Source organism: Ruditapes philippinarum, unplaced genomic scaffold (genome assembly GCF_026571515.1).
Source record: "Ruditapes philippinarum isolate M1 unplaced genomic scaffold, ASM2657151v2 ctg429_1_1_1_1, whole genome shotgun sequence".
NCBI classification, from domain to species: domain Eukaryota; kingdom Metazoa; phylum Mollusca; class Bivalvia; order Venerida; family Veneridae; genus Ruditapes; species Ruditapes philippinarum.
This window is the reverse complement of record NW_026855416.1, coordinates 200,061-212,991: the sequence shown is the minus strand read 5'-3', so window position 1 is coordinate 212,991 and position 12,931 is coordinate 200,061. Positions and strand designations below refer to the sequence as shown.

The window sequence follows — 12,931 nt, the reverse complement described above, 5'->3', positions numbered from 1 at the left end:
CATTTTTACCATATATTTAGGAATGGCCTGCTAGATTGCTTAGCCAGCTGAGCATACCAGCAGATTATGTTTGCACTATATTTTGGAAGACCCGCTTGATTGCTTAGCCAGCTGAGCATAAAAGTAGAGCATTTTTATGCCCCCGGGCATAAAGTAATTGAACCGTCCGCCGTCTGTCCGTCCGCACTCACAGGAGAGTAATTATGTGGCTAGGGCGACAATAGGTAACTGTTCTTTCTTTTTGATGTCATTCATTCCGTAATGCTTTTATGTGGCTATTTTCTTTTGTGTGGCTAAAAAGAACAATAGAGAGAACAATAGAGTAGCCACATAATTACTGTCCTGTGAGAACGTCCGTCCATCTGTCCGTACGAGGTTAACCTAGAACGGCAAGTTGGATTTTTCTTAAGTTCTACCTGTACCAATGGCTTCTTAGTTTACACACTTACTAATCAATACAAAGTACATGATCTGGTCAAGTTACATAACTATGGCTTCCATATTTACCAAGTTATTGCCCTTTTCAGCACTTAGAAAATGAATAATGGTTAACCTAAAACGGCAAGTTGGAAATATCTTAAGTTCTATCTATACTAATGGCTTCATAATTTCCACACTTACTTATCAATACAAAGTACATGATATTGCCAAGTTATATAACTGTGTCATCCATATTTCCCAGTTATTTCCCTTTTTCACTTTGAAAATAGGGCCTTGTCTGGTTAACCTATTCCGGCAAGTTGGATTTATCGTAAATTTCTCTTAATTGCTTAATTTATTTAATGATATCTTGCATATTTGGTAGGTGGATACCTTTAATGGTCCTCTAATTTTTTGTGGAGTAAGTGGTCTCTAGGGTCAAGGTCATGGTCACTGGTTTAGAAAATAAATTTTAACATTTTGCTCTTACAGACTTTATTTTTTGGTTGATGTCTTTCATGTTTAATACAAACATGCCAAGGGAGGTCCCCCTTCTTTGGGTATAGTAAGGGGTCATTTGGGTCAAGGTCAATGTCACCAATGTCAAGGTCACCAATGTTAAAAATAGTTTTTTACATTTTTACAGGTGTATTAACCATATTCTATAGACAGATGTCATTTATAATTGATAGGAACATAAAATGTGATGGAGTTAGTGGTTAGTTGGGTCAAGGTCACCAGTGCTAAAAATAGATTTTTACACTTTTGCCCATACAGGCTTTCTTTATTGACAGGTGTATTTTTTTATATTTGATAGGAAGATAACTTGCATGGTATTCTTCCTTTTGATTAAGTTAGGGATCAGTGTGTCAAGGTCACTAGTGCTAAAAAAAGATTTTTACACTTTTGCCCATACAGCCTTTATTTATTGACAGATATATTTCATATTTGGTAGGAAAATAACTTGCATGTTATTCTTACTTTGGATGGAGTTAGGAGTCAGTTGGGTCAAAGTCACAAGTGCTAAAAATAGATTTTTACACTTTTGCCCATACAGCCTTTATTTATTGACAGATTTATTTCATATTTGGTTGGAAGATAACTTGCAAGGCATTCTTCCTTTGGATGGAGTAAGGGGTCAGTTTGATCAAGGTCATCAATGCTTAAAATAGATTTTAACATTTTTGCCCATACAGGCTTTATTCATTGACAGGTGTATTTCATATTTGGTAGGAAGATAACTTGCATGATATTCTATAGGTGTCAGTGTGTCAAGGTCAAAGGTGCCAAGTATAGATTTCTAACATTTATATATATTTGATAAAGTTGAATATTTATCACTTCACAAGTCATAGCAATGACTTGGCAAATTATATGTTTTACAATTACAAAATGCCACGACTATATAACTTGTGTTTACAATTTTTTGGCAATGTTTCTGTCCATGGGTAAACATTTTTTGAAATATTGCTACTGACAAGAATCTGAGCCGGGGGCATTTGTGTTTAACAAACACGTTCTTGTTACATTAAATTTTGGAATGCTCCGCTAGATTGCTTAGCCAGCTGAGCATAACAGCAGAGACTTTTTACACTATATTTTGGAATGCCCCGCTAGATTGCTTAGCCAGCTCAAGCATAACAGCATTGCATTTTTACACTATATTTTGGAATGCCCTGCTAGATTGCTTAGCCAGCTGAGCATAACAGCAGAGCATTTTTACACTATATTTTGGAATGCCCCGCTTGATTGCTTAGCCAGCTGAGCATAACAGCAGAGCATTTTTACATTATATTTTGGAATGCCCCGCTAGATTGCTTAGCCAGCTGAGCATAACAGCAGAGCATTTTTACACTATATTTTGGAATGTCCCGCTAGATTGCTTAGCCAGCTGAGCATAACAGCAGAGCATTTTTACACTATATTTTGGAATGCCCCGCTAGATTGCTTAGCCAGCTGAGCATAACAGCAGATCATTTTGTACACTATATTTTGGAATGCCCTGCTTGATTGCTTAGCCAGCTGAGCATACCAGCAGAGAATTTTTTGCACTATATTTTGGAATGTCCCGCTAGATTGCTTAGCCAGCTTAGCATTTTCCGCTATATTTTGGAATGTCCGCTATATTGCCTAGCCAGCTGAGCATACCAGCAGAGCATTTTTACACTATATTTAGGAATGGCCTGCTAGATTGCCTAGCCAGCTGAGCATACCAGCAAAGCATTTCTACACTTTATTTTGGAATGCTCTGCTAGATTGCTTACCCAGCTGAGCATTGATTTCCCTATATAAATCGTAATGCCTTTTTGCTTAGCTCACTCTTAACTGCTTACTTCTCACATACATTATCATTTCCAAATATGCTAGGAATTTCCATTCAGCCCAGTATTCGGAATAAGACTCGTGTTCCTAAACAATAGAGTTTTAAGCCACAGGAGCATATACACTGGTTTCGAGCTTCGTGAAGATAGTATTTCAATTGTACGTAACCCGACAAAAACATGGAGGATGGCGTACCCCGTAGGCGCCCCTTTTGAGGTTTTTTGTCGTCCAATTTGTTTTGTCATGTGGTATGAAATTATGCGTTTTGGTTGACAAATGGCAGGCGGTGTTAGGGTAGAAATGTCAAATCATGTTAATTTTCAAACTCCTCACAGCGGTTACGTCACGCTTTGCTACTTTAACCACTGCCACCACTGAAATCACGTGATGATAGTTGTATCATGTGACAAAAACATGGCGGCCAGTTTCAGAACGCCAAGGATCCCATATCAAACTGGCATATTTATAATTACATCCTTACCAGACAAAATAAGTTCAAGACACAATTTGTTATCTTTTTATAACAAGTGCCGGATCAAATCTTTTTGTGCAATCGTTCAATAACTGTTTATATTCTGCCATTGTTTACTATGCATACGGTGTCACAGTGAAAATATCTTTCGTTATGTTTACAAAATAATTTTTATACGTATATTTTTTTACTTTCTTGTACATTAAGCATAACTATTTAACGAAAGAAAACTAAAATGATATAAAGTATTCTATTTTAAAATTAAAAGTGAAAAAAATATATCCGGCTATATTCGACCGAATTTACTTGTGGTGGCAGTGGTTACTGTACAGATCAGGGGAAGTTTGGTTAATTTTATGACGGCGACGCCCCACCACCCCCCCCCCCCACACACACACACACCCGATGGCGACCAAAAGGAAAAAAATAACGACAGGTAAACAATGTAGCGTTTTTTATTACAGTAAATTTCAGTAAGAGTCTAGCATAAGTAATATACTGCAGTATTACAACAAGCTTTTATAGTGCATCGTATTCATTAAATAGTTCACATAATAAAACACATACTCTAAAAATATAAACATTTATTTAAAGATCATGTTCACGAAAACAGCCTGAGATCAAAGTGGCCTGAAAATTTTAAAAATAGGTTTCGATTGTCTCTAAAATTGTTTCTTGATTTGTACAGACCTCATATATAAGAGATTATGACGAACCCTAAATCGGCAAACATCGGCTTATGTCGGGCAATATCGTAATAACCCGAAACCGCTCTCGCTATGTTACGATAGTTTTCGTACAGTTATTTTTAGCAAGAGGGTGTTTTTACTATTATGTCATTATTTTACAAAATATCAATATGACTACTCATATATTACGCTCTTTAGGGTCAGTAATCCTTAAATATATATGACATCTCTACATTATCAACTCGTTGTTGTATCAAATATTGTTAATGTCTCGTATATTTAATACATATTATACTGTTGAACGCCTTTAGGAGACGGAGCTAATTTATTACTAACACAAAAAACATGACAGTTTAAACATAATGTATCTAAGCTCAAATTCTTGTAATTCTTATACCATCGCTTCCTCGAGATAAATGGTTGTAATCGGAGCACGGGGTTCGAACCGATAAGCTCCAGCTTGAGAGGTAAACACTTTAACCTGAAGGCCACCGCACCTCTCTAAGTAATGTTTGAAAAAAAACAGTAAGGAAAAAGTAAGCAAAATGTAAAATTTTAAGGAAACATGTAAATTTTAACTTAATAGTAAAACCTTTTTGACGATAAAGAGTTTCTATAAATAAACATATTACGTAACAAATAACATCCAGTACATTCAAACACTCGGCTACATTTAACAGGTATAATATTAAAGCATATTACAGTAATTTAACTGATTGCACGTGAAAAATGTGAGAATTCTTATATCAAATACAACAAATAACAAAATTAAGTTTACATCCAAACTAAAAGTATGAAAAATTAGGAGGAAGAGTAATGCAAGAAATCAATTTAATTCATTATTTCATAAACACTATACTCGTATATTTATAGAAATATAAATACATTGAAGAGTTTTTTGGGATTGAAAAATGCTAAGTGTGTTTTATTATTTCATACAAAAACAGGGAATCGTTCTGTTTAAATAAATAACTGATCAAAATGTAAATGTATTTATATGATATTTCCTGTATATACTTGATGGTTGAACTTCTGTTGATTTTTTTTTAATCTTATATGTCAGATTTAAACATTAAGTTAACATGGAATAATAAGTTTATGACATCATGACATCGGCGGATATTTTAAAATATTTGATACAAAATAATTAAGATATGACACTATAGAAACTACCCTAATGAAGGTTAGAAAAGTAAAAAATCTAAAACTCAATGTTTAAACATTAAAACTCCATGTGGATATCAAAAAGTTTACAAAACACTATTGACTTTCCATAATTTTTAGCACCATTTCGTTCTTAAGAATTACGAACCCTCGTGTAATGATAAATATCGACATATTTCGGGTAGAAATATCGTAAAACTAATAAACTTGCTTTATTTTCACTGAGTTCGTGATACATGTGCTTTATTTAAGATTCAGTGGTGTTTTCCATAATGACGTCATTATTCACGTCATTATTTGATTAAATACCAATATGGCGGCTCGCAAATGAAGGTAGGGTCCGTAATCCTTAAAAGTGAAAGAAGTAAGAATAGTCGCGTTTCACTTTCTAGCACAAAAGCCAGGACTATATTATCTTAGATTGACGACTGTGTTACTAAATACGCGAGAAAAAAAAGAAAGCAAAGACTGTTTATCCATTCAAAACCATTTGCCTAACGTTTGTTCTGTTCAGTATTTTATAATAAAAAATATATTTTGACACGCATGAAGTATTTTTATATGTGTTTACAAACAGTTTATCTTAAAAACTAGTTTTAAATATGACACTGATCTTCTGTATCAAACATAACTTTTATACGTAAGTAAAATTAAACTATTAATTACACAAAACATAGTGGCAAGTTTTGATATTTAAAAATGTCTTTTAATGATGTTTGCATCTAATTATTTTATGTTGGAAATTCACCACTGATCATCAAACATTCGATATTCCTAAGAACTGACAATTTTCTTTATCTTGGTTCGTACAACTTGCAACATAATTAACTTCCGGGCGCCATATTTGTCGCCAAGAGCAACTATGGTGCCTTTATCTTTCGACATAGTGACGTAGAAAATATCCACACCGCAGTTGAACGTACACATTTCCGTTCCGTTCTTCATTCGCCACAGCCGAATTGTACCGTCTGCCGAACCGGAAACAACAATCTCGTTATCGTTTGAAATGGCAGAGCACCAAACCTAGACAATAGACATTTACACATTAATATAAACCAAAAAAGTAAACAAATAAAGTAATCATTCTTCATTAAATAACATAATTATTTAAACATATGATAATTGAGGACGTAAAAAAATAATGAAATGTTGCTTTATTAAAAGCCTTTAAAAATGATTCCTTGATTATGCTTACGAATATTGTAGATTTGAGATTTATCAGTTTTACTTTATGTAACAAATTACTAAATATAACTGTTCAGTAGAAGAACAGTCTTCTGTCACATCAAATAAAGTGGCATTGCCAGTAATTTCAAAGAGCATTTGTCTTAACCGGAAGTGAAAAAAACAGGACGTACCTCGTCAGTATGACCTTGAAGAGTATGTATAGGACGCTCCGTGTGCAGGTCCCAGACTTTCAGCGTTCCATCGGCCGAAGCAGATACCAAGTAACGATTGTCTTCTGATAACGAAACCGATTTCACTTCTCTACTATGCGCATGCGCACCGCCACTTCCAAGGAGTTGTCTACTGGGCTGCGCAGTGCGTATGTTCCAAATAACTAGGTCACCGTTCCGTAAACCAGTCACGGCTTCGTCTTTTGGCAATATGGCGGTGCAGTCAGGATTTGCGTCTAATTTCAACATGGCGGGTTCAGTGATGTTATAACTAGTAAGAGTCATATCAAAAGTCATGAATTCTGCGTTATTGTCAAATGAATTTGTGAAACCAGCTACAATGTAGCGGTCGTTTTGTGATTTATTTAAGTATGAGATGTAATCATTGTTTCCAACCGGTGCGTCATATCTCATCTCCTTGATCATTTGGTTACCCATCAGATCCCAAGCTATTATTGAAGTGGCGTCGCCGAATTTGTCAGTCCTACCAAATAAAACTTTATCACTGTCACTCATTGGACATAGAGTGGAACAATATTCACCTTCAGCCATAGACAGTGGTCGACCAGTTTGGAAATCCCAAATCTGAATAAATAATAATTAAAAATCAACAATTAAGATCTAGATAATAATCTTTATATTAAGTGTTTACAAATTCCTATAAGTATAAATACATAACGTTTTACCTGTTGGTTTTAAACATGAATACATATTGTACAAAATCTCCACATTTCTATATGAAAATTTACTTTAATAACCATGAGCCTGTTGTGCGTGACCTTAATAGTCTTTGTAGTGCCAGGCCAAATACCGAGACCCTAAGCGTCTTTTTTTTCTCGTACCAAGCGGCCCGACAGTGAGGCTTAATGTGTTCTTGTTGTTTTATTTTGTTTCTTGTTGTTATTGTGTTAATGTTTTATTTCAAAAGAGAGAATTCGATAAAATTCAAAAATGAAGCAGACGACAGGGCCATGTATTTAATACACAATTAAATTTTATTTTTCATAAAACCACAATTAAAGAATTTTTGTTAACTGTATTCGCTGAATAAATAAATTATGTTCGTCGTATTTCACGTCAGTGGTCCAAACAAGGCAGTTAACATCTTTTTTACAAATTTGCCTAAGGGCATAATAACACTTATTCTAAATATTAACAGCTACATTGTGCATCAATTGCCTCGGTAGCGCAGTAGGCAGCGCGTCAGTCTCATAATCACACGTAACAAAGAGCGATCTGAAGGTCGTGAGTTCGATCCTCACCCGGGGCACAACTTTTTTTCTCTCTTTCTCCTAACATGTTTCTTCGTGTCTGTAAAGTGTTACATGAAATTCTATTAAAACAGAAAGATTTTCCGCTGGCATTCTTATTTATTGTTTTCATATATTTCCAAAATCTCCGGGGGGCACATTATTTTACTAGAATAAAGGCAGTAAAATACCTGTAATGTATGGTTGAAAACTCCCTTTCTGCTTGAGTATTCGTTTATCTCCATATCAGCGTGTACAGCCCCTACGAGAAGTCGGTCCCCGCACACTAAATGAAGGTTTGTTGATCCGACGGTATCTCCTTTCATAATGTTCTGTAACTCGCCAGTCTTTAAAACAAATAGTTTAAAGTTATACATTTACATACAGATACGTATGTTATCGTTAGTTCGGCATTAATGTTTCAAAAACGTGTCTTTATATAACATTAGTGCAGGTTAGTTTCTTGAAGCATGCTCAAGAATGAATTGAAAATCAGCTGAACAATCTTTTGTCGCATTGGATATTGAATAGATAATGTTTTAGATTTACCTTATATTATACCCTGTATGCTGTGTTAATTCGATAATTAAAATATAATTATACATGATAAGAAATCATTTTTATTCTAAAAATAGACTGTGACTTCACATACCTGCATGTCCCATACTTGTGGTGGTCCCAAGCTCGAGCCTGTTATTACACTTCCTCCGTTACCAGTCATTAAACAGCAGTCAACCCGGACCTCGTCAGCAGCGGCACCGGGGGTAACAGCGCCGGCACCCATTGCACTTGACATCACATACTGACCTTGTTTATTCATAGTTACCGTCTTTAAATTTTGTACCTTAAATATATAATTAACATAATTATGTTAAAGTGGAATTCTGCAGATAATTGAGCCTAGTAGATTTTTACTTTATCACCGCCTGTTTCAATAAAACACATTTTTGCTCAGGACTGCACATCAACAATTGTCCCTCAATGTGGGGCTATTTATTCAACAATTCGTACTTAGACAATTAGTAATTAACTTATGTATATAGAATTCTTGATACAAAAAAAATCATTAAAATATTACAATTTTTAACAATAAAATAATCATAATGAAATTGGACAACATAACTGATAATTATTGGTTAGAACCTATAGAAAAGTACAAAGAAAGAGAACATTGTAATGTCCCTATATTTGAGAACATATTTTGTAAAATAAAAATACAATATTGATGTGCATGCAAAAGATCAAAAGACAACATCCAATACAATTTGTTCTGTAGATGATATGAAGTAGTTTCAGGTTTTACATCCAAAGAAAAAGTTAAATGTATAATTCCGTTTCATTTAAAGCAGTAAATAAGGCACAAGTTATTCATTAAAAATCTAGTTTTCTAAATAAGATAAGTAACCATATAAGATAAAACAAGATTTATGTAAAAATGTATGCTTTAAATAATCAACGCGCGAAAGATGCGCAGAAAAAAATGAAATAGAATTATAAACCAGTTTCCATTACCTATTCAAATTTAAAACCTGTATGCCGTATGCAAACACGTGCACGTGGCTATTTATAGAAACATAGCAATTCCGTTTCAAAAGACATAGTTATTTTTAGATCTAAGAATTCAGAAGGAAAGAAACACATGGTAAGATCTATATTTCATGCAGTTATCACATTTAAAGTTTCTCCGCTTCATGCATTGACTTATATCTAAAATTCGTCCGCCATGCATTGAATTATTCCCTAGATCGTCTGTTTGAAAGAAATCTATGTATAACAGTACTGTTTCAAACTGTCGTCTGCCGGAAGAAATAAATGCAGTAAATGTTAAGACTGCTAAAAGAAGAGAATAAGTTCAAGGTTAATCAAACTTTTAAACATTCCATTCACTTTATACGTAAAAAGTCGGTTCTGAAATCTTTCAGAAGAACCCATGCCCTGTACTCAGTTATGGATGAAAGAGTGGAAGGCTGTCGGGTAGAAATATATATTGATCATGTACATGTATATATTATAATAATTGAGCATAGAGTTGACAGGAAGTGCATATTCCTCAAAAGCTGACTTCAGTCGTCATGCTGCTATTCATATACCTCAAAAGTGTCATTATCAGAATCAGAACTGACACCCTTGTCTTTAATGGCCGCCCATTCCGATGTATCAACATCTATACCAACTAACAAGGCGTTGACACTCCTGTCTAACTCGTCTTCCAGGTCATCGTTTTGTCCTTTATTAAGAAGAGTAAAACCAGAAGGTTCTGCTGTATTTGTTGTTGTAGTTACCGTCACGTTCGTAAAACTTGTCTGTTGGTTCTTCTGACGCTCTGTGGTCATCATTGTATTCGTCTGCAAAGTCGACCACGTGCTGACATCATTCCCGCCACTTCCGGTTACAGTAAACCAACTGTCAGCATTGGCACCATGTGAATTATCCGTTGATGTTACGGATTCTGTCTTCTTTCTCGTAATCTGCGGTGCTTGGTATGTAATCACGTTTTCTGCACGCTCCGTCTGCGACTCTGAAAATTCTGCTGCTTTTGTTTCTGGCTCGAGCTCTAAATCTTTAAAGTTTTCGAAAGCTTTAATGGTGTCGTCAAACGACATCGCCGAGACCATATCCAAACTCGTTTCGTCAACTATCGTTTCATCCTCATGAGGTTTCAACTCAGCTGAGCACGTCACAGTGTATTTATTTTCAACCATTTCAAAACCTTCTTCAGTTCCTCCGACAATTATGTCATCTGTCCTTGTCTGAAAACCTTTCTGCTTTTGCTTCTGCGATTTATTGACCTTAGCATAAACAGCATCCGGAGCAGGAGTCGGGTGCTCGTTCTGAAATTCTAAATAAATATGAGCCTCTGGTGTACCACTTGATACATTAAACAATCCCAAACTATCATTACTGGCAGATAGCGCCACCTGGGTACCAGCACCTCGTGAACTTTCTTCTGTTAAACTAAATAGACTATTATCAACAGAGTCAATGTTTGACGTCACAGTAACTGTGGATTCATAAAGATCGTCACGTGACTGGACGCTATTTTTGTCAGTTTTTCTACCAGAGAGATTACGTGTTAATGTGCCATCGATATTTGTTTCAGATGCATATGTTTCCAGTCTGCTGTATCCAAAATCATTCTTTTTTCTCGCGTCCGGCGTCATTTGTAATGAAGTTTTACGATGAGAATTTAATTCTTTTCCTGATCTTTTGTCAGTACTACTCACACAACTGAATGAAATGTTTTCAACATCTGTTGTATAGAGAACTGAAGGGCTTCCGCCTTTCACAATAGTCAAATTTGATTGGTAGTTCTCATTATCACGTGACAATGAACGTGTTTGAAACGAGAAGTTTGATTGGTGACTATCATCAACACGTGATGAATCGCCAACAGCGATCATTGGTCTGACAAACATAACACGTGGGACTGATTCAATTATCATATCCTCCGATCTGTCAACAAAACCTTGATCTCGCGCAGGCGCAAGAGCTGCGGAGTAAATATCAGAACGAGGCGGAGTAGAGGAACCTTTACCACCAGATATAATGATGGATAAAACACTAGTATGTGTTGAAGGCTGTAATTGCGTCGATGCCACAAACCCTGAACTGTTAGCTGCAAGCCCCTTCACCTGATTAGTAATGTACTCTTTAGTTAGTACTATTTAAAATGATTGTTAATATTCATGCATAACGTAACTAAATCATCCTCTTTAAATGAAAAAACTTTGTAATATCTCTTCAATACAAGACACTTAATTTCACAGTTTCATTAATATCATAACTTGAGATTGATTATCCATCCGACAAAACGTTATACACCTATAGCCTCTATTGAATTTCTAAACTCTACAACTCCTAAATTAACTAGAAAACAACCTTAAAATGTATATTAATATAAAAAAAATGTGTTAAGATTCTAAAATAAGATCGCCTGCTAATAGAATTGTCTGTTTCCGCCCCCTGCTAAACTGGCATCTGTTGCATCTTTATACTGATGACATCACGTTAAGAAGTAAGCAAATGACGATACAGAAATAAGCAGGGACTAGCATGCCAACTAAAATTCTTAAAGCAAACTGATTTCTTAAAGTTTCTTAATCTCATTAACGTTTAAACAGAACTTAACAATTCAGCCAGATATTCCCTTTCAGTGTAAAAGCCTTACTACATTCATATTACACCGGAAACATTCCACCTCACGTGACCCTTACACTGCCGGAACCGGAAGTGAATAGCCTGTGATGTCGGTAGCTTATTTTATTTTGTGTTTTCATACTAAAAACTTCGAATGAACTGTTCCAAATTCAAAACGGGACAAAGTCATAACACACATTCGGCCGGTAAATATTTTGCACCGTACAAAATATAATATAGTGCAAGGCATTTCTCCCTGTCACCAGGGCCCGAAACAAAGCCCCATTCTGAATCCTAAATAGCCTCTTTTCTCCCTATCATTTCAAACAAAAATCCCAACAGCACTCTGAGCAGGCCGAAAAAGTAAATCTGTTTCGACTTTTAAAAAAAAAGTGAAACTGTTTTGACTTGATACATTAAAGAAGTCACATGTTATATGATCATAAACATTTTAATTAACTAAAAATGTCATATATTAAGTAGAATTTCAATATTTTAGAATATCTGACATTTCCCAAAATATTGAATTTTCCTAATTTATACCAGGGGCTGAATGTGTTACTTGTTGTGAGTGTTGTTACTTTCAAAATAATATTGACATCAACACCTTAGTTAACTGACATATTTTTACATTAAGTCTATGCTAAGGACGTTCTAAGAAATGAAAAAAAATCTTTTCTGAAATAGTTACGTGAACAGTATCAAGATGCAACAGATGTCTTTGTCTTTTTAAAAATTTTCATTCACCTTTTCTTTCTTTAAATATATTACCATATTCTCTCTCGTCTCCTAATTAAACATACATGTGGGTAATAATAGGCTTGTATAGAAGGATAACGGACCCTAATGAGCATGTATATAAGCCGCCATTTTGGTATTCTCTCAAATAATGCCGTCATCGGGAAAACCCCGTATCACGTGACAAATAAATTTACCGGTTCATTAGGGTTCGTTTATCCTTAAAGTCAAAAAATAAAGTGTACTTTATTATCTGTGCGATAATAATTGAAATAAAATAGAATTTCTGCTTGATAAATATATCAGATGGTATAAATGTTTCAATGATTACAAGATAAAACT

At 34.9% G+C, this 12,931-nt stretch overlaps 1 protein-coding gene and 1 non-coding gene across 2 annotated transcripts in view; one reads left to right on the top strand and one right to left on the bottom strand.

Moving 5' to 3' along the window:
• Positions 1-3,653: 3,653 nt before the first annotated feature.
• LOC132743203 (uncharacterized) overlaps positions 3,654-12,931 on the bottom strand; it is a 107,145-nt gene continuing 97,867 nt past the window's right edge. Inside the window, exons 37-41 of the mRNA XM_060731734.1 lie at positions 9,805-11,346; positions 8,367-8,558; positions 7,906-8,061; positions 6,426-7,049; positions 3,654-6,090 (exon numbers count right to left, since the gene is read on the bottom strand). Coding sequence (XP_060587717.1) covers positions 5,842-6,090; positions 6,426-7,049; positions 7,906-8,061; positions 8,367-8,558; positions 9,805-11,346 — 2,763 coding nt within the window. The 3' untranslated portion in view covers positions 3,654-5,841. The remainder of the gene's footprint in view (positions 6,091-6,425; positions 7,050-7,905; positions 8,062-8,366; positions 8,559-9,804; positions 11,347-12,931) is intronic.
• On the top strand, positions 7,642-7,734 carry Trnam-cau (transfer RNA methionine (anticodon CAU)). Its single transcript has 2 exons — positions 7,642-7,678; positions 7,699-7,734. It is a non-coding gene; the product is annotated as a tRNA-Met (tRNA).